General features: G+C 35.2%; 1 protein-coding gene across 5 annotated transcripts in view; it reads left to right on the top strand.

The window, feature by feature from the left end:
• LOC141300796 (sickle tail protein homolog) overlaps positions 1–22,694 on the top strand; it is a 154,632-nt gene that overhangs the window by 97,465 nt on the left and 34,473 nt on the right. For 4 of the 5 annotated variants that reach the window (XM_073831092.1, XM_073831091.1, XM_073831093.1 and 1 more), the window contains exons 1-3: positions 9,699–9,901; positions 16,594–16,792; positions 18,741–18,834. In XM_073831092.1, coding sequence (XP_073687193.1) covers positions 9,799–9,901; positions 16,594–16,792; positions 18,741–18,834 — 396 coding nt within the window. In that variant the 5' untranslated portion in view covers positions 9,699–9,798. Of the gene's footprint in view, positions 1–9,698; positions 9,902–16,593; positions 16,793–18,740; positions 18,835–22,694 lie in introns of those variants that run through there. The other variant, XM_073831094.1, reaches the window with a different exon arrangement.

Raw genomic sequence — 22,694 nt, 5'->3', positions numbered from 1 at the left:
AATGTATTCAAATATAAAACAGTTATTTTAAAAGAGAGTTATTTCAAAGAGACTTCTTAAAAAAACATTACAAAAATCTTATTGTTCTAAGTACTGTTACTATTACTATAGTAAATACATTTAAAATGCAACTGCGTCACTTTGAAATGTGTTACGAAAATATCTCATTGACCTTCAAGAAGTCAATCAAAACTAAATATAATATTAAAACCTGTATTTTTATTATTAAGCATAAATATAGGGATGTTTATACTTAAAACAAAAAGAGAAATTCGAAAGATTTCAAAATAATTCTCTAAAAATATATATCTTCATATATTTTCTAGTAGTGTTTACACATTTTTACTGAAAAAATAAGACTAAAAATACCTGTTTGTTAATTAATTAATTATTTTGTGGTCAATAGTTTATATAACTGTTCTTTAACTGAAAGACACACCACCAGCAGGAATTCCTCCGAATTATATTAAGAATGAACCTGCAGAGTCAGCAAACATGCCCAAACCCATCTGTGTGTGTATGATATTTTCCTGCCAAGGTGTCAGTGCTGATGTGATGGATGGCTCAGATGTTTATCAACACACACACACACACACACCTCCCTGCTGAACATCTGTGTCCCACCTTTGCATGCGGACCAGACCTCAAGCACCGGCGTGGTGAAAGTCTGTCACAAGACTTTGTGAGCGGAAAAACAGAGAGCCACCATCTGGTTCTGTTTGGCCCAGACAGACTGTAACCTCACCCTCACATGTTCACTGCCCTATCCACTCAGAAAGAAAGAGAGAGAGACCCGCATAAAAGGAAAAGAGGAAAATGGCCTTTATACCTTTCACCAGACCAAAACAAGACCAGATGGACAAATTTCCAGATGCTCTTGGTTCAACAGGATTTAGATACAGTATCTGCAGGCCTGCAGTGTGCACAGGAGATACAAAACTGGCTGTAGGGCTGTTATTGCTCTACTGATAAGATTATGTGTCTGGTTTGGGAAAGAAAATATTTTGGTTGTTAAATGAGGTGGTTTGAGCCATTGCTGGTGGTTAATTGGATTGCTGACCGTCTCTGATGCGTCTTAGAGGCTGTTTACACTTGGTCTTTTCATGATGGGATACCTGTCTGAACAGTAAAATACAGTAAGTGCTTAGATGTGAACCTTTCGAACGTCACTTTTTAAAGATTCTGTTATTCTATATTTGTACAGTACCAGTCAAAAGTATTTGAACATTATGATTTAAATGTTTTTTTAAAGAATTCTCTTTTGCTCACCAAGCCTGCACTTATTTCATCCAAACTACAGCAAAAACAGTATTTTTTAACTATTTAAAATGTGTTTTCTATTTAAATATATTGTAAAATGTAATTTCTTCCTGTGACTTCAAAGCTACATTTTAGAGTCATTACTCCAGTCACATGATCCTTTAGAAATCATTCCGACATTCAGATTTTCTGCTCAAAATAATTATTATCATGTTGAAAACAGCTGTGGTTTCTTTGATGAACAGAACAGCATTTTTCTGAAATAGATATTTTTTTGTAACATTATTTATAATCACTTTTGACTGTTTTAAAGCATCCTTGCTAAATTAACGTATTCATTTCTATAATTTATTCTAGAATTTTCTGAAACTCCAAGCTTTTCAATGGTGTAGTGTATAATGTTACAAAAGCTTTTTATTTCAGATAAACACTGATCTTTGGGTCTTTCTATTCATCAAAGAATCCTGAAAAAAATGTGCTCAACTGTTTTAAATATTGACAGTAATAATAATCAGTGATCATGTGACACTGAAGACTGGAGTAATGCATACTGAGTACATTTTAAAATAGATTCAAATAGTAAACAGTTACCTTAAATGGTAAAAATATTTCACAATATTACTGATTTTGCTGTATTTTTGATCAAATAAATGCATTCTTGGTGAGCAGAAGAGAATTCTTTAAAAAACATTCAAAATCTTACCGTTCAAAAACTTTTGACTGCTAGTGTAAGTGAAAAAGTGACTGGAGGTCATTCATTTTTATTGGCATTTGGAGTTTGAGGTGACAGAGGGGAGTTTAATTTTATGCAAATGGCATGACGTAGTGACTACCAATAGGAGTGCAGATAGCACATCTGACGAGATTGGCCTTCTGATTCAGTTGGATACTACAGTTGAGTAGAAACCCCTACTAACAAGAAACGCAAAACATCATACCTCCAGCGATTTAATCACTGTTAATGTTAGTATGAACACACCATGATTGGATATTTTAGGCGCAATGAGGTCAGTTCATTTTGTTCTTTCTGAAATAGACCAGCACTGGGAGCCATTGACTAATGTGTTTAAGTGTGTCATGCCTGAATGTGTGTGTCCAATGTAAGGTTTTAAAAGAAAAAGGAGCCATTTGTTTTTGTTCCCACTAGAGCTTCTCACATGCTGGAGTTAATGAAGTTCTTGTTGTTTCTTGTACACAACCATTCAAAAGTTGTGGGTCAGTAGGATATTGTTTTAAAGAAAGAAATACTTTTATTTAGCAAGGATGCTTCAAAGATGTTCATAATGTTACAATAAGAAATGTTTTTGAGCACAAAAATCAGCATATTAGAATGATTTCTGTATCATATGACACTGAATGCAGGAGTAATGACTGCTAAAAAGTTTTTAAAAAGTTTCAGTAGTGTTGTTTTACTGTATTTGGTCAAGAAAATTCTGCTTTTGTGAGCATAAGAGACTTTCAAAGTTTTGAATGGTGGTGTTTTTCTTTACTCTTTTGAAATAAAGAAGTTTAGTAGAGTAGCTATACTTTAACTTTCTCAACACAAATCTCCAGTCCACACAGAATTTTTTAAAACTAACCAGAAAAATGGGCCGTTCAGCCATCGTTACAGTATTGACACCACAGCCGTGAGTGCATTAACATGTGACTGCCCATATTTACATATCAACACCATTTAAGTGTCCAACATCTTGGCATTGTTACTCATTTCACATACAAAAGGTTAGCCAATAATAACACATCATTTGCATAAAGGAGGTTTAAGGTGAAAGTAGATTCTTGGTGGTGCAAGAACCCTTTATAAGAAATGTTGTACATGGACTTACACTAGCAGTCAAAAGTTTTTGAACAGTAAGATTTGTAATGGTTTTCAAACAAGTCTCTTCTGCTCACCAAACCTGCATTTATTTGATCTAAAGTACAGCAAAAAAGCGTACATTTTTTACTATTTAAAGTAACTGTTTTCTATTTAAATATATTTTAAAACGCTTGTTTCAGGATTCTTTGATGAATAAAAAGATCCATCAAAAGATCAGCATTTATTATACATTATACCATTCAAAATCTTGGAATCAGTATATAATTTCAATTTTTGGAAAATAAACGATTGAAATTAATACGTTTATTTAACAAGGATGCTTTAAATTGATCAAGTCATGATAAAGACATTTATAATGTTACAAAAGATTTCTATTTCAGATAAATGCTTCTTCTGAACTTTCTATTCATCAAAGAAACCTTAAAAAATTATACTCAGCTGTTTTCAACATAATAATAATAATAAAACATGTTTTTTGCGCAGCAAATCTGAATATTTGATTGGAGTAATGATGCTAAAAGTTCAAACTGAAATCACAGGAATGAAATACATTTTAAAATATATTCATACAGTTATTTTAAATAGTGAAATCTTTCAAAATTGTATAGTTTTTGCTGTACTTTGTATCAAATAAATTCAGGATTGGTGAGCAGAAGAGACTTGTTTAAAAACATTAGAAATCTTACTGTTCAAAAACTTTTGACTGGTAGTGTGTAGTGGAAAAACTTCAGGGTAAAAGTAAAATATGCCTTCTTTAATGTTGGAGGCAGACAAGAACTAGACAGTATGGACTCCGAGGCATCTTGTGTGTGTGTGTGCAAGTATGTTTTTGTCCATAATGAGTATAGCTGATGTCACATTACTCTTTTAGCGAGGGGAATCCCAGCCTAACTGAAGTATCATTCCCAGAAAAAAAGGTAAAACAACTGGCGGGGTCATTTCAGTTCAGCTTTAAAATCATCTCTGTACAGCCCTTCTAATCATTTCTGAAAAAAAAAACATAGACAGGTTAACTTTAGTCTGAAAAAAGACTCATTGTGGTATCTGGGGCGGTTATCACTTTTTTTTACTGCCTTTCTTTCTTGTCTCTCATAACAAACTTATTAGCTCGACTATAAAACTCTGCAGTGTTGCCAAAGCAATATGCAAGGACACACATAGTACAGGTACAGTGCTCTTTATCTCTGTTTGTATCTTTATCATTCATGCCAACCTTTCTTTTTTAATCTTACAGCTGCAGATATGAATGTTTCTAGTTATTTTCTTAGCCAGTTTCCAGGTAGATAACCACAAAGATAAGTAAATTATAAAGATAAGTGAGTTATCATAACCACATGAGCTGTTTAAAGATAATGCCCCTTTATAGACAGAAACCTGTCTGACTATAATATCTGTATATGCGATATAACTGTATTCAGATGGGCAGGCACTTTTATCTCTTCTGTGGAGATGGAATACACATATATAACCCTTCCGGACCTTCTAACAAACATGCGTCAGCTGTGCAACTGCCATTGAGTTAAATCAGCAGCTGTCCAGATATTATAGAGTTCCTCAGTGTTTGTTATGGGTAACATTAGCTTTAAAAGCATCTGCAGATGCTTATTTCTAAAATCTTATGCCAATAGTATACCATCCAGGCACCACTGCTATACTATTTTTAACATAGTATGATTATTATTTATACTATTTTATTGTTCTGTTTTTTTTTTTTTGTCAGCTTGATCTCATGGCAAAAACGTACCTGTGGGAACTTTTTCAAAAGATGCGAAATACATACCCCTTTAAGAGAGTTCGTTTTTGTCCCCAGAACAGATGAGTGTACATTTGGTACATATGGTACATTTTATGTGGCATTGATGTTCACCTCAGTTCTGACATGAATTGTCCGTTGAGTGGCGCTTACTGCTCTGTGATGTTTTAAAATAACATATCATCTGCACTACACCTAAACCTACCCGATATTATGAACAAAAGTGAATGTGACTGAAAAACGCAATCACAAGCGTGCAATTTTAGCTTGTTTTTTATCTCTCGTCTTTCAGCTCTTTCATCGTGAGTCATGTTTTTCACAGGATTTGTACCCAAGGATTCCAGGATTACATACGTAACCCAGACGTTTTTGTCTAAATGGTTCCATAAAGAACCAGTAACATCTGAAGAACATTTCTGTTTCACAAAAGGTTCTTTGTTGTGAAAGAAGATTCTTCCGATTATAGACCTTTTTCCTGAACACGGAAGTAAGTCCGGCTCTTAACTGAAAGAATGCTTTGCATTTCCGGTCTGCATTGTTTCTAGTCAAATTAGGGTATATTCCGAGCTAATAAACTAATGTTAAACCTATTCAAATGTTTTTAAAAAGCACATGGCTCCATAGCGCCATCACTTGGCAATGTCGCAATGACCGTCATTTGTCAGTGCCTCACTTTTATGAGTGTGTAGATGACACGAAGCAGCAGACGTTAGCTACATTAAAAACAGATGGACGCTATTTGAATGAGTTCCTATGGAAACCGGAACAGAAAAGCATTCAATCTGACGTTAGAATTCGTAATGGCGGCGCTCATCGTTTACTCAGGAAAAAGGTCTATAAAAAGGTAAGAAAGAGATTGTTCTTTAAAGAACCTTTGACTGAATCGTTTTTTGTGGAACCAAAAATGATTCTTCTATGGCATCGCTGTGAACCTTTTAAAGCACCTTTATTTTTAAGAGTGTAGTTCAATTTTTAACCCCCATGTCATCCAAGATGTTCATGTCTTTCTTTCTTCAGCCACAAAGAAATTCGTTTTTTGAGGAATACGTTACAAGATTTTTCTATATATATTGGACTTTAATGGTGCTCAACGGATTGAAGGTTAAAAATGCAGTTTCAGTGCAGCTTCAAAAAGCTCTACACGATTCCAGCCGAGGAATAAGGAATCTACTGAAACGATCAGTTATTTTATGAAAAAAAATTACTATTTACTTTTTAGCCTCAAATGCTCATCTTGTCTAGCACTTTGATGTGCATACGTACTCTGTGCATTCCTGTTCAAGATGGTTAGGTTATGTTGAAAACTCCCATCTTATTTTCTCCTCCAACTTCAAAATCATCCTACATCGCTGCAGAAGTACCGACCCAGTGTTTACAAAGTAGGGTCAAACACCCATTGCAAAAAAAGGAAAAACTGTGACGTAGGACAATTTTATAGTTGGAGGAGAAAATGAGATGGGAGTTTTTCGACATAACGTCTTGAACAGGAATGCACAGAGTGCATCACAGAGCTAGACATGAGGAGCATTTGTGGTTAAAAAGTGTATAAATATTATGTTTTTTAGGAAAAATAACTAATCGTTTTGCTAGATAAGACCCTTATTCTTTGGCTGGGATCATTTAGAGCCTTTTGAAGCTGCATTGAAACTGCATTTTTTACTTTCAACCCATTGAGCACCATTGAATTCCACTGTATGGAGAAAAATCCTGGAATGTTTTCCTCAAAAAACATAATTTCTTTGCAAATGAAGAAAGAAAGACATGGATATCTTGGATGACATGGGGGTAAGTAAAATTTTCAGGACATTTTTATTCTGAAATAGCTGTCAGTTCACTAGATGTCTCCAACTCTCTTCCTGAACTTGTGATGAACTTCAGCTAATTATAGAAAAGGTTTGAGAAAAGAAGCTAACCTGTGGTGAGTCACACACGCACAAACAAACCCTTGAGCTTTTATTGTCATCAGTTGGTTGACAGCTCCTGTTTTATGCGTGCCTACTGAATATCATCGTGTTGGTGGTTGTGGATCTAATTTCCCACCTCCTGCTCTCAAAAGAACCCCAGGACACTTTGCTGTGGTCTGGAAAGTTCTGATCTGGTTATATCTGGTTTAGTTCAAATTCTCTTTTGCTACTTCATATCAAAGAGAGGAATAAACACCTAAATTACAAGAAACCACATGTGTGTGGGTGTTTTAAATATCAAAAGCTGCTTTTTATCACGTCATGACTTCTTTTAAAATGTATTTGCCTGAAACTGATTCCTGTTACCTGAGTTAAAAGGAATAGTTTGCTCAGAAATGTATTTTATAATTTACTTACCTTGATGTAGTTTCTGAATGGCTTGTTGTAAACAAATGTGATGTTTTAAGTAGACATTTAAGAATACAAATTTCCTTAAATATAAAATTAACTTAAAATACTTACTTTCAAGAGCTGTTGAAATGTATAAAATGTTTCTTTTGTAGGGATAAATGAAAAACGAACATTTACATTTACCCCTGACACAATTTACCTTCTCAGGACCTTTTCTTGGCTTTCAAAATGACCCATATGTGCTTGACAGAAGTCTGGACAGTCACATACTTCTCTGCACCTCTCTGTGTTGGAGGAAGAACTTATAAAACACATTTTGAAGGTTATAAAATGTTTAGAGTGAATGTGCTCATCAGCTGCTGTGGGTTTGCAGGCGTTTTCAAATTCCACACTGAATTTCTACATTTTCTGTTCTATTATGCATGTGTTCCTCATCAATGTTTTTTTCCTTCATACTCTGTATCTTTTTCTCTCTGTCCTAATAGTTATTTCAGGGGATGTTGTCTGCTCTGCACTCTGAGATAGAAATTCAAAGATATCTGCTGAAAATCCAGAACGTTCGTTCACGAGTCAGTACAAGCACGAATGAAAGTGTGTGTTCTGCATGTGTGTGTGCAATACCACAAAATCACCTAACATGGAAAACCTTGTTCATCTGAAACTAATTGTACTGACTGTACAATACTGACTGTATTGATATACAGGCATGTCCATATTGGATTTGATGTGTACAGTTAAAGTCAAAATGTTAATTATTTTACCAAAATAAGAGAGATCATACAAAATGAATGTTATTTTTTATTTAGTACTGACCTGAATAAGTTATTTCACATAAAACATTTACATAGACATTACATACAAAAGAAAATAATGTTTGAGTTTATAAAAAATGACCCGTTCAAAAGTTTACATACATTTGATTTTTAATACTTGTTTTGTTACCAGAATGATCCACAGCTGTTTTTTTTGTTGTTCTGTGATAGTTGTTCATGAGTCCCTTGTTTGTCCTGAACAGTTAAACTGCCTGTTGTTCTTCAGAAAAATCCTTCATGTCCCACAAATTCGTTGGTTTTTCAGCATTTGTTGTGTATTTGAACCCTGTCTAGCAATGACTGTATGATTTTGAGATCCATCATTTCACACTGAGGACAACTGAGGGACTCTTATTTTGCCTAAATATATATATATTTAATGCACTGTGTTTCCTTCTGGAGCATCAGTGAGCGTTTGAACCTTCTGTAATAGCTGCATATGAGTCCTTCAGTTGTTGTCAGTGTGAAAAGATGGATCTTATAATCACACAACCATTGTGGATTCAAATACACAAAAATGCTGAAAAACAACAGAATTCGTGGGACCTGATGGATTTTTTTTAAAACACAGCTGTGGATCATTCAGATAACACCACAGTATTAAGAATTGAGTGTATGCAAACCTTTGAAAAGGGTCATTTTTGTAAATTCAGCTATTTTTTTGTCTTGTGGACTATGCGTAAATGTATTTTATGTGAAATATCTCATTCAGGTCAGTACTAAATAAAAACTAACATTCATTTTGTATAATCGCTCGTATTTTGTTAAAAGAATTAACATTTTGCACATTCTGCAAGGTGTATGTAAACTTTTGACTTCAGCTGTAATTTTTGAATATAGTTATTGGTGTATGTAGTCAATCTGATCTGCATGACTGATTGCAGTTTTCACAGTTGACCTGTGACTGTTGCTTTATATGAAATGTGAAGTGTGTGCTTCAGGAAATGTTAATGTATTCAGACAAATTGTGCTTTGGTCACAATGAGTGGTTCAAGTTGCATGCATGTAGTGTAGAAAACCCTGATGGAATCCATCTTAAACCAGTTTCTGATAGTTTAAAAGGTTCTGCAGTGTTAAAACAAAGTCTCTAAAAAGGGTTTTTACAGTGATTCCATAGAAAAAAAACATTTTGGGTTTTGCAAAAAAAAAAAAAAAACATTTAGTGAATTGTTCTAAAGAAAGAAAGAAAGAAAGAAAGAACCCCTTTCCACTATAAAGAACCTTTTGTGGAATGGGAAGTTTCAATGGATGTTAAGGTTCTTCTTGGAAACATGCCAATAAAGAGTGTATCCTGTCTACTGACTGGATGATGGTCATAAGCTGCCCTGATGTTAGGTTACTAGTGGGTGCATCTTTATCAAGCTGGTGCTGGTAGACCACTTTGAACCAGCTACAGACCACCTACCATGTCCTAAAAACATTTAACACATCTTAAGCTGTTATTATCTGTTTTTTTTTTTTTTTCTGGCAGATATGACTTTATCAAGCTGATTTGTGTTGGTAAACCACTTTGAACCAGTTACAAACCAGCTAACATGCTCCCAAATACTGGTTTGATAAACAGCTGGTTAGTAGATAAAATAGCTAGTTTGTGCCTGTAGACCACTTTGAACCAACAACCTGAACTTCTTAAGTTGGCATGATCTGTTTGAGCTGTAGATGGTTTTGAGAAATTGCATTAATGACGTATCATCAAATCCAGCATGTTTTCTAAACTTTTTTTTCTTCTTCCTACAGAGCCGGGGCTCTAATAAGAGTGTGGTGTGTCAGAGTCCAGTGCCTGTGTTTGTGGATCAGGTGGAGCACGGCTCACTGGTCTCTCTAGATGCTCTGGAGGTCATGTCTGAGTGCGACATGCCCATCGCCTTCACCAGAGGCTCCCGTTCTCGAGCCAGTCTGCCTGTGGTCCGCTCTACTAACCAGACCAAGGATCGCTCACTAGGTATACACACTGATATGCACATACTAAATTATATGTAAAAACATACAGTTGAGGTCAAAAGTTTACATCCCCCTTTCAGAATCTGCAAAATGTTAACCATTTTCCTAAAATAAGAGGAATCATATAAAATGCATGTTATTGCATGTAAGATATGTTTACATATAGTCCACAAGAGAAAATAATAGTTGAGTTTTTAAAAATGACCAATTTAAAAGTTTACATCCCCTTGATTCTTAGTACTGTGCTGTTACCTGAATGATCCACAACTGTGTTTTTTGTTTACTGATAGTTGTTCATGAGTCCCTTGTTTGTCCTGAACAGTTAAACTGACTGCTGGTCTTCTACAAATTCTTTGGTTTTCCTGCATTTTTGTGTACTTGAACCTATTCCAACAATGACTGTATTATTTTGAGATCCATCTTTTCACACCGAGGACAACTGAGGTACTCATATGCAACTATTACAGAAGGTTTAAATGCTCACTGATGCTCCAGAAAGAAAAAACACACATTATGAGGGTGAAAACTTTTGAACAGATAGGACATTTTTCTTATTTTGCCTAAATATTGCATTTTTTTACTTTGTACTGACCTTCAGAGGCTACAGACGATAGTTACATGTTTCCTGGAAGACAAAGTGAAATGTACCCTGATCTTCAAATTCAGAAAGTAACCCTATGTTACTATTAGGTAGGGCTGCATTATTAACTGAAATAAATCTGTCACCTAAATCGTGTAGCCCTACTAGTAGCCACTTTAAAAACTATACAATACACATAGAATATATTTCTCGAGTTTAATTCAATTTTGTGAATGATGGGTGTTTGATTTCTGTGTAAATCTGCTGAGCTTTTTGTGGAGTTCTGTAAGCCTGTGAATGAGTGATCTCTTACTCTTGCTTTACTTTTTACCCGTCAACTGCTAAATGATTTAGTTGCAGAGTTAAAGCATCTGTGGAAGTATGTGTTTACTTAAGTTTGTCTGTCTGTCTCTTGTATTTAAGTTCAATGTCATAACAGCGAATTGGGCTCTGTCATTACCGCTTCATGTAATGGAAATATACGAGGCTCCGCAGCTGAAATTCATAGCCTGTACTTAACAACGTACAGGCGTATATTATAGCACAGACCCATGCTTGTGGACACACACACACACAGAAGTAAGACTCTTTTGCCAATGTACACACACACACACACACACACACACACACATTCACTAGCACACTCTGTATACTCCCTACATCCAGATAGAATGACGGTCAAACACACAGGCCTTGAAATGGGAGCCTTCTCTGGCTGCTCAACTCTGATTGGTTGGTTTAAATAAGGACCAGATGGAAAGACAGTTATAGGGAGAAAAAGTGTGTTCACTCAAACTATTCTCTCAAAATTCATCTCAGAACATAGATATAGACAGACCCAGAGAGAATAACTAGATGTTGTTTAATCAGGAAGGAACACAAAGACGAGGAGACGTGCATCTATAAAAGTGATTCAGCATCGACCCGCTTGCAGTAAGTCACTATTCTTCTAGTTCAGCAGTCTTAAGTTTCAGTCGTTGTCGAAAGATGTCGTCTTAGGTTTGTTATGTCTTTCTTTTGAAGTGTAGGTTCTGATAAAAATCAAATTTATTGTAACAAACTTATAAGCCTTGCTGAATATTTTGTAATTAAATTCAAATGTGTCATATTTTATTGCATGTTGACGTTTAGTCAGCAGTTTAATATTGTACAATTTGTATTTATTTACTTTATTCGCATTGCATCATGGGATGTGGAGTTCATGACTTCGTATAAGATGTTAAGTATGCAGTCTTTCAAATGCATTTTAGATTCAAATCAAAGTTGCAAATATCTGATTCAAAGCTGTTTGGTTTAGTTCATTGCTTAGTTCTCTTTTCTGAATTTTGAAAAATTGTTATCATTATCCTTTTTTATTGTTAGCTAAAACTATTAAAAGTCATTTTTAGTATTTTAAATAAAGCTTAAACATATATATATATATATATATATTTTTTTTTATGTTTAATAAAGTTTTTACTCTACATTTGTGCAGTTTTCAGTGGGTTAGTGATATTTTTTAAATATATATAAATTAATAAATAAATATTTTTTAAATGGGTTTTTATACAAAAACTGCTTTTTTATGTAAAATTCACTTTATAAAAGACCCACATTTCTAACTTTAATTCATGGGGATAACATGGATAATTGCACATGGTTTAGTGTAAGATTTTTGCCCATCTTTTGGAAAATCCAGTTTTAAAAGTAAAAAAACAACAACTACAAATAACTTCTACCAGTAGGTGGCTGCAGAGCTCCACTATTTGCTATTTGACCACCTGAAAGATATTTTTTCACAAGTTTTTTCAGTTGAATTCATATCTACAGTACAGACCAAAAGTTTGGACACACCTGAATGAGGTGTGTCCAAACTTTTGGTCTGTACTGTATACACACACACACACACACACACACACACACACACACACACACACACACACACACACACACACACACAAACACACACACACACACACACACACACACACACATTAATCTAGATCTGGAATTAATCTAGATTAATCTAGATTAAAATGGCTAATTTGAATTCGTCTGAAGGCATTCAGAATATGACTAAAACAAATAATGACTAAACATGTTACACCGTACTTTTATTTTGACAGGTTGCCGTGAAGTTTCTGTGTATACAGTATGACATGATGCGAGTTTTCTCAAATGAAACGGTAAAAGTGACACTCACAGCAGTTTTGGAGATTGAGTTTATCTGTTCATGTGAGATGCAAATGCCAAAAATTACCGGGAGCGTCACGTGTGTTTCAGTATGCGTGTAGTAAAAGCGCGTCTCCACCATTCATAGTATGAATTTCATACACACAGCTAGGCAAACGGAACATACCGGATTCATATTAAAACGGTCTTTTTGCATTTCAGTTTTCACAGACACTAGTCCATATCGCGATTTGAATTAAGTGACAGACCATATTTGATTTATGAATCCAAAAAACGACGAATTTACGTGGCATTTCGCGCTATAATAAATTCGGTTTTTATGAATGAAGGACGACGTGATCCCGTCTGTGTTTTGGCGGAGGAGACATAAATGCGCGACCATATTCTATAGTCTTTGGTATACATCCGCTTTAAACTATCAAGGTGAAAGTCATCATAGCTTACGTAGTTTAGACCCAGCTCCCAACCCAATTTTGAGAATAGATTAACGGCGATATTTTTTTTATCGCCCGATAAAAGTCTCACGTTAACGCAGCACGTTAACGCCGATAACGGCCCACCACTAATATATATATATATATATATATTAGATTCTAAACATAAATGCAGTTGAGAAATGTTGCTTTGGCAACTAGCTGAAATAAAATGTAAGTTAAAGCTGAAGTGAAATAAAAGGAAAGTAAAAAATATAAAATAAATAAATAAAGTGGCAAAAGAACAAAACAAAAATATTAAAACATTTAACTAAAATTAAAACTGAAGATATAAAAATAAAAGCTTATTCAAAATATAAATGAATGATGTAATAGTATATAAATAATACTAAAATAACACTGATCCTTATGGAGAAAATGAACAGAAAAATACTAGAAAGGTAGGAGGTTACTTTCGTTGTACAGCCTTTGAACAACAAGACAGTAGGGTGATATAAGAATACATTGGCAATTAGAATGAATTAACTTTTTCCACAGTAAACAGTATGAATGAAGATGATTGAAATGTCTCATGTGGTTGTATATAAAATTCATACAATTAGAAACCTTTTCTTCTGAGGGTTTTCGAGTTTGGCTGAACGAGTTTGTATGTGAATGTGGTGAAAGCAGTCATTCAGATGTGGCTTGGCATTTTGCCCAAGGTGCTCGGCTGAATTATGTGCTGATGATTGTTTGATGCTCAGTAATTAGTTATTAATGTTGGTCATTATTGTGAAATTGTAGGGTAGCATTTCAGAGACTGTTCCAAACCAAAGTGAGTCTACTGTCTACATGAGAATCTAAGTAGTTCCACAATGTCTGATGAAGTGCACTAGACACGAAAATCTGCTAATGCAATTCATGTAATAGTGTATTTTGTGCAGCACTGAATGGAATAAGCGTGTTTATAATAGACTCCTGTCTTTTGGGATCTCACAATTTTGAAGTCAAAAGCCATTCTTGATTTAGATATATAGAAAAAATCATCCTTTTTAGTCTTTACAAAGTGAGTGGCACAATATTAAAGGGGTCATGAACTGCCTTTTAAAAAATCTTGGACTGTTCTCTGAGGTCCATTTATAAAGTTATAATATTCTTACATCAAAAAACATCATAATTTAGAAGTAATAAGCTATTTTCTGTTATGTTTTGACCCCCCTCTGTTTGAAAAGGTATGGAGGATCGTAGTAAACACTGGTATGATTGGCTAATAGTTGTGTATGTTTGACAGTCTACATCCTTCATAGATGGACGCTGTTGTAATTTAGATTAATAACTCATAAATACACACATTGTCTTTTAGTTTCAATCTTTCTGAAACTTCTGCAACAAATTGTGCCTTGTTTGTCAACGAATCTGTGGCAAAATGAAAAAGTGAACAAAGGACCAAGTTCTTAACGACGTGGTCTGGAATTTCATTAAAAATAAAGTTCATAGACTATTTTCTAATAATAGGGACCAGACACTACTTGACACTGCACAGCGTCTTTGTCTTTGTTGTCTTTATCATTTGGTTTCTGCGTAGAACGGTTTGCATATCTCATTATTTACACTACATGTGCAAATCGATAGGCGGGGCTAAACAGGCATTGATGACGAAGCAGGTGCTGATCTTGTTCTGTAAAGGCAGTGTTTAGCCACACTGGCTTCAATAAAAGCTGTTGTTAGACTAACAAGAAAGTCTTGAGTTCTGCAAACTTATTTTAAACAAACTCAAAAAAGGATGCTTTTATAGTACAGTGACCTCTTGAATGTCAAAAGATCAAGGGAATTTTGATTTCTCAGTTCATAACCCATTTAAAACAACAAATGTGACCCTGGACCACAAAACCATGGTCTGGTCTTATGCAGCACTGGTATATTTGTAGCAGTAGCCAAAAATACCTTGTATGGGTCAAATGATCGATTTTTCTTTTATGCCAAGTAATATTAGGATATTAAGAAAAGATATTTTATAAATTTCCTTCTGTAAATATATCAGTTTTTGATTAATAATATGCATTGCTAGAACTTCATTTGGCAACTTTATTGGCGGTTTTCTCAAAATGTTGATTTTTTTGTACCTTCAGATTCCAGATTTTCAAATAGTTGTGTCTTGACCAAATATTGTCCCATCCTAACAAACCATATGTCAATGGAAAGCTTATTTATTTAGTTTTCAGATGATGTATGAATCTTAATTTCATAAAAATTATCCTTATGACTGGATTTTATGGTCCAGGGTCACTGCATTTCTTGCTCACAGTTTGTCACAGGACAAAACATGTTATTAACTCAAATTTAGAGAATCAGTTTTTGAAATTTGTGAACTGATTTGTGAGATGAATCCATTTTCAAATGTTTTTACCGAGCTGTTTTCATCTCTATTAATGATACATGCAACACGTGCAATTCATGTCTCTTATTCAGCCAGAATTGTTCTTTTTTCAAATTAAAATCGATTCTCAGTATTCTTAGAGACATCATATAGTTGCTGCCTTCCTTTTGGAACAATTGTATATAGTTTGTACTCAAAAAAGTGAGTTCTTCACTGTGTAAACATCCAACATGCTTTCTACAATCAACATGCAAATCTGGTTTGGCTACATGTATGATTGTATGGAGTGGAAATGTAGTACCTGCAGGAGTGAACGTTACATATGAGCGCTGTCATCTTGTTTCTGTGTTTGGTTTCTGTTTGATTGGCAGTTTCGTAGTAACCACTGGAGGTTTGCAGGCTGGTTTTCCAGACATCAACACAGCCTGTTTACAAGCACAGCAAATGCTCATATTCACATTTATTCAGGAGCTGATGCAATTAGGAATGTGGGAGTTTGGTAGAGTCAGTTTTGTTTGTGATTTCTCACATTTTGAGAGTTTTTTAATTTGCTTTTCTTGTCAAAATCACTATCTTCACATAATCATCTATCTATCCACCTGTCTGTCTGTCTCTTAAATTATAATATAAAATTATATTGTGCTTAATTTTTTTCAACCTTGAATCTGTTTGCAAAATTAACTGTACAGTGTATTTCTTTACAACACACATAACAACCATTTGCACATACTGTCTCACCTACCAAGCCAACATGGAGCTACACGTTTCACAAATATGCATTCATATAGTGTCTTCTGAACACGTGACAAACATAAAACTCCCTCCATCTGTCCCAGGACATTCTACCACACCCACATGCTCTTCCCACCAGATTTTACACACCCACACATACAACTGGGTGGATCCCTCAGAGTATCATGGAGGAACAGAAAGTTGGCTAATTCATATGTACAAATGCATGATGTATTAGTGCCATATCAGACATTATCCGATAATACAAATATTTTAATATCTTAATAACACTGGTAAATGTAATTTCTAGCATTTTAGATACTGTACATGATGCCTACACTCATAGTTGCATGCTCCAGTAATGTTGTGAACTTTTCTAATCCTGTTTTTTCATGTTTCCTCTCTGTTTTTCTTTTCAGGGGTGTTGTATCTGCAGTATGGAGATGACACAAAGCAGATACGCATGCCTAATGAGATAACGAGTGTGGATACAATCAGAGCTCTGTTCGTTAGTGCCTTCCCTCATCAGCTCAACATGAAGATGCTGGAGTCGCCCAGCACCGCCATCTACGTGAAAGACGAGACCAGGAACGTTTACTATGAACTCACTGATGTCAGGTGAGTATGTGTGCATCGGGTTCAGCCTCCTTAAAGTTTTAAAAGCTTACTATTTTCCTTCCTCATTCCACATGGCCTGCTTCCTCTAGTTCTGTGACATCACTTAACAAAGGAAGTGACCTTCTTGGAGGTCCAAGTGCACCTCTGTTTCCTTTTCTATTGCCTTTTCCTTGAGAACCAACTCAGTAATCAAATCTCATGCATTAGTTTAACAGGAAATGTGTAGCTGCTGAAGTTGAAAATAAATGTTCTGTCCTCATGTACCCACCCTTATGTTGTTCCCAACCTGTAAAGCTTTCTTTCAGCTTGTGGAACTTAAACTGAGATGTTTAGCGGAATGATCATCGTGCTTTTTCCAAGTTAAAAGACAAAACAAACAAACAAAAGTGGTCAATAGCATTAGTGCATTATATTCCAAAACTTTTGATAGCTTATGATAGCTTTTTGTGACGAAATTTAAGTTGTTATTTGCTGAAAAATACTCTGTCATGGCTTTCAAATCTTATATGTGAAAGCGAATAAATGCTGGCAGACTTCATTTTTGGGGCTGAATTATTACCTTAATATGGAACTATTGCTGTGAAACTCTTCAGTAATAATTCTTTGAGGCAATCTCGCCTGTAAATAAGCCATTTTTGCTCACATACACATGGACAGAAGATTATATTTAGATTTAATTTGAACAGAATTACAGTCTCAGACTTTAAAATACCTCACAGAATTTGTTTCTCTGACTTTAAACCAATAAACACAACTGTCTATCATACATCACCCACCAGCACAGCTAATGTTAACATACCACTTATGTCACACTTCAAACAAACACTCCCACATTTCTTTCGCTCTCATTTTGTGGTCTTTTATCTATCTCTTCACCCTCAGCCAGTCTCCAAACACTTACATGCACATTGCTTTCCTTACCATATCTCTTTACCTATTTACAGAATTATGAGTGAACCACAACACTTTCTCAGTTGGGAATCATGTTTGAACGACCCATGTAATGAGTACTGAAGTTTTGTGACTTTTAGTCCTTGTCTTTTAATGCTAGTATATTGCTAAAAGTTGTCAAAATTAATTTCTAGTAGATATACACCACCGGGAAGGTTTTTGTATTCTCAAAACAGTAATATTATGAAATATTACAATGACTAAACCCTATTGACCCTTCAGTTCGTCCCACCCAAACTGTTTCAGTAGGACATATGTCAATATATGACAGAATCATGTGGCCGTCAGCCGTCTAACCTGACCAATTAAACCTAAAATTAATCATTGACTTTGTTGCCTCAGATCTAATGAGACTATAAATATTGACTCATATGCGTATTGTCCTATGTAGACAGAGGAGCAGTCCATCTCCTTACATTTTCATGGTTATGTAACTTGTACTTTGATACAACTCCTTTTTTATCAAGGCTGTAAATCTGAATTACAGCCACATGACCACATATCAGAATTAAAAAAAAATGCTCACGTCACTTTACACAACTAGGTTTCAGACACAAACAGATTATGAGCAATCCAGGTAGACAGAGACTTAAAAACATAGATGAGACAAAATTGGTTACTTAGTAGACAGTTAATGTTTTCGCTCAATGCTGTATTAGTAAATCATTCTTGGACCTAGAGAGAATTGAAGTCTGGACATTAACGGACATCTCAGATCCACCATGGATCTTGTCACTGAGAGCCGTGGCTTCTCACCTCCATCTCCAGTTTCTCGTGCCGACTCGCCTGTGTCTCTCAGCGAATCGCTTTATTCCCGTGATTCCTTTGACCTTTCTCGCTGTCACTCTCCGCTTTCACGTGTTGACATCTCCTCAGCCCTAGTGCACCCTGTTGTGGCAGAGCTGAGGGGCCGACCCTCAGGGCACCGTGCCCGACCTCGTTCGGACGGTGACGTTTGGTCTTTTTATGTAACTGATGTGGATTTCTCCCAACATAGGAGCATCACAGATCACTCCTGCCTGAAAGTGTACCATAAGGATCCAGCGCACGCCTTCAGTCATGGAGCCCGGCCAAGCAATGGAGACGCAAGGGTGAGTGCCAACCTAGTGTAGACATTTTTGTTAAGACAAGAGAAATCTTCTTCTGAAAAATTAAGCGTGTCTGGATTTGGATTTTGGTCCTCATGTTGTGAAATGTATAACTGTGATAGAAATACTTCAGACTTCCATGTTGGAAGTCAGAACAGATACATAATACTCAAGCAGAGCAGTGGATAAATGAAAATATGTATTCATTTTTGAAGTTTGGTGCAGTTGAGAGCTTTGTTTGGCTAGTTTCTCTTAAGGATGGGTCTGGATAGTTAACAAATTGCTTAACAACCAACTTGTGAGGTTTACTAGTCTATTTACACTAGTGTTTGAAGGGTTACTCCACTTCAAAATGCAAATTTTGTCATTAATCATTTACCCCCATGTCGTTCCAAACCCCTAAAAGCTTAGTTCTTCTTCGGAACACAATTTAAGATATTTTGGATGAAAACCAGGAGCTTTGGGGCTGTCCCATTGACTGCCAAGTAAATAACACTGTCTAGGCCCAGAAAAGTATGAAAGACGTTGTCAAAATAGTCCATTTGCCGAATTGAATAAAGTTGTTATTTTAGTTTTCTTTGCGTACAAAAAGTAATCTCGTAGCTTCGTAAAATGATGGTTGAACCACTGATGGCAGATGGACTATTTTGACAACGTCTTTCATACTTTTCCAAGCCTTGACAGCAGGGTTGGGGTCAATTCAGGAATGAACTCAACAATTCCAGTTCAAAGAAGGAAATGGAATTGGAATTGGAATTCAACAACAATTACAGGAAACAGAGTTGGAATTGAATTGGAATTACAGGAAGTGGAATTCAATTCAGGGAAATTCCACTGAATTCCGTTTATTGCTGTTTCTGAGCATTTATTTGTGATTACATTTAGAGACATAAATTTGAACTTTATTTATGATGCTTTACAAATACCATGTATTAAATAGTGTTGATCAAATGCAAGTAAATAAAAATGAGAACTGTACATTATGAATTAATTATTCAATGGCAGTGGTGATAAGTTTGTGGATGTACTATACATTCAATATATGATTACCACATAATATATGTCTCAACTCACAAAAAAATGAGTCATGTTCATTCATGTATTTCATTCACTTTTTATTGCATCGAATTATCATCATTTCCTGAAATTTGGCATGTGAAATGATCACGCTTAACATACTAAACATACAGTACTTTGTATTTCTTTTATATGTTTGTTGTTTATGTGATTTACAATATTTTATGTACTATAAACTATTAAGCAAATCAAGTCAAATTATTTTATTTAGCAACTCAAGTGGAATTTAGTGGAATTTATTTGAATTCAATTCTGTTTCCTGGCATTCCAATTCAATTCCAATTCCATTTCCTGTCAGCTGCACGCAATTTCAATTCCAATTCCATTCCAGGAAGTGAATTGGAATTTACCATTCATTCTCAATTCAATTCATGAATGGCCCCAACCCTGCTTGACAGTGTTATTTACTTGCCAGTCAATGGGACAGCCCCAAAGCTCTTGGTTTTCATCCAGAATATCTTAAATTGTGTTCCGAAGATGAACAAAGTTTTATGGGTTTGGAATGACATGGGGTAAGTAATGTATGACAAAATTTTCATTTTGGGGTGGAGTAACCCTTCAAAGGTTTGAGGACAGTAAGATTTTGTTTTGAAAGAGCCCCTTATGTTTACCAAGGCTGGATTGATTTTGATCAATAATAGAGTAATAGAGTAAAAAACATAAATATTCAATTTAAAATAATTTGTTTTCTGTTTGATTGTATTTTAAAATGTAATTTCTTTCAGTGATAGCAAACCTAAATTTCAAGCAACCATTGCTTCAGCCTCACATCCTTAAGAAATCATTCCAATATGCTGATTTGGTGCTCAAGAAATATTCTTTTTATTATCAGTGCTGAAAACTGTTGTGCTGCTTACATTTTTTGGGAAATAAAAACTATGATTTTTTTTTTCAAGATTTTTTGAAAAAAAGGAAGTTCAAAAGAACTTATAACTTAAATATAATTTTATAATAATTAACTTAAATATAATTTTTTGTTGCATTATAAATGTCTTTATTGTGACTTTTGATTGATATAATGCATCCTTGCTAAATGAAAAATATTTATTTCTTTAAAAAACAAACAAACAAAAAAATACATACTGTCCCTAAACTTTATTTTAAGTAATTTATTTGGGAATATTTATTTACTGTAAACAAATTAAAAAATCAAACGTTTTTCAGTTTTAATGCTACAAGCGCTACCTGGTCTCATGACAAAAACATACCTGTGGGAACATTTTCGCAAGACTCAAAATATGTACCAATAAGTACATATCACTGCAATTTCCAACAGAAATGTCTACTAGAGGCAGTAAAGCAGCAAGCACTTGTAATCATTTTCGTACACAGACATAATATTTCTTGGTAGCTCAGCTGGCACAGAACTAGACTTAGGATGCGGAATCCTTGGGTACAAATCCTGTGAAAAATATGACTCACGATGAAAGAGCTGAAAGATGAGAAATCGAAAAACAAGCTAAAATGGCATACTTACGATTGCGATTTTACATCACATTCACTTTTGTTCATACTATCGGGTACAATATGTACGTTCATCTGTTTCGGGGGAAAAAATAACACTCCTATACTGCCCTCCAAAGGCAAAGCACAGTAACTACACATTTGGTCAAAATTGAGTTAAGGCTTAAAATTTGCTTTATGACAACTGTGTTGTCTTGTGGCAAAGTCTCCTGGTTCAATTTTGTCCTGTTTCAAAGATACGAGAGTGTCAAAATCGCACTAACTACAAAATCCAAACTAATACAATATATGGTGTAAAAACTTTAAAGACACTTTTCTCAGTTTCAGTGTTGGCGTAGTTACTGCACTTTGCCTTTGTAGGGCAGTATAGCGCCACGTCCTGCGAAAATGCTCCCACAGGTACATTTTCGTAATGAGACCAGGTAGCAACCAGGCATCAAACAAGCAAATAAAAAACTGTTTGAAAAACGGATATTTAGAAATGCTTAAAATACCTTTTTGTTTTAAACCTTAACCTAAATGTAAAAATAGGAGAAATGAGAATGTACAATATCAGCTGATAAATAACCAGTATCAATTCATACTAATAAATAAAATCCCTAATATCGTCCAACAACCGATATTATTCTGATATATGTCATGTGTCTGGTAGACACGACCCTTAACCAGTCTAATTATAGAGTGCTTCCCTACTTGTTCAAACAGCCAACTAACTGCTTGATTTTGAAAATATGCTCTTTTGCAAATCCTCTGTAATGCCCACGTGTTGCCATTTTTCATTTTTTGGCATGCTCGGAAGAATGAATGAACTGAGGGCATTATTTAAATAACAGGTCCCTTCCCGGCCTCCCCTTTTCTGTTTGGGCGTCTCCAGGGGTCCCTATGCTCTTCACAGTTAGAGTCACCCCCACCCCGGTCACCCTATTCCAATCCTTTCATGTCCGTCTTTGTCCCCCGGGCCTAATTTCAGGGGGATTGGATCAGGATTGAAGCAGAATTGGTGGAAGCACTGAATAGAAAGCAAAGGCTTTTTCCTCATTCCTTTTCCACCCATAATCCCCTCTAATCTCTTGCCATGCCGGCCCTGTTTGTTTGGCGGAGATGTAACGGAAATTAGATCGCAAGGCTTTCATTTTCTCTCTGTGTTTCCCCAAATTTAACAAGGTAGCCCCAGACTTTTGTCTGTGGTAATCCCTGGTCTGGCTTTGACCAACTCGCACAGCTAATATGCATTTGATTAGAGCTTTAGACGCTGCCATAAGAGCCCTTAAGGGAAGTTGTAGAAGTTCCAGGAAGTGAAGGACTTTACTCAATATATTTTG

The sequence above is a fragment of the Garra rufa genome, chromosome 24 (genome assembly GCF_049309525.1).
Source record: "Garra rufa chromosome 24, GarRuf1.0, whole genome shotgun sequence".
Classification (NCBI taxonomy): domain Eukaryota; kingdom Metazoa; phylum Chordata; class Actinopteri; order Cypriniformes; family Cyprinidae; genus Garra; species Garra rufa.
Note: the sequence above shows the minus strand (reverse complement) of the source record. Positions and strands in the feature narration are given on the sequence as shown.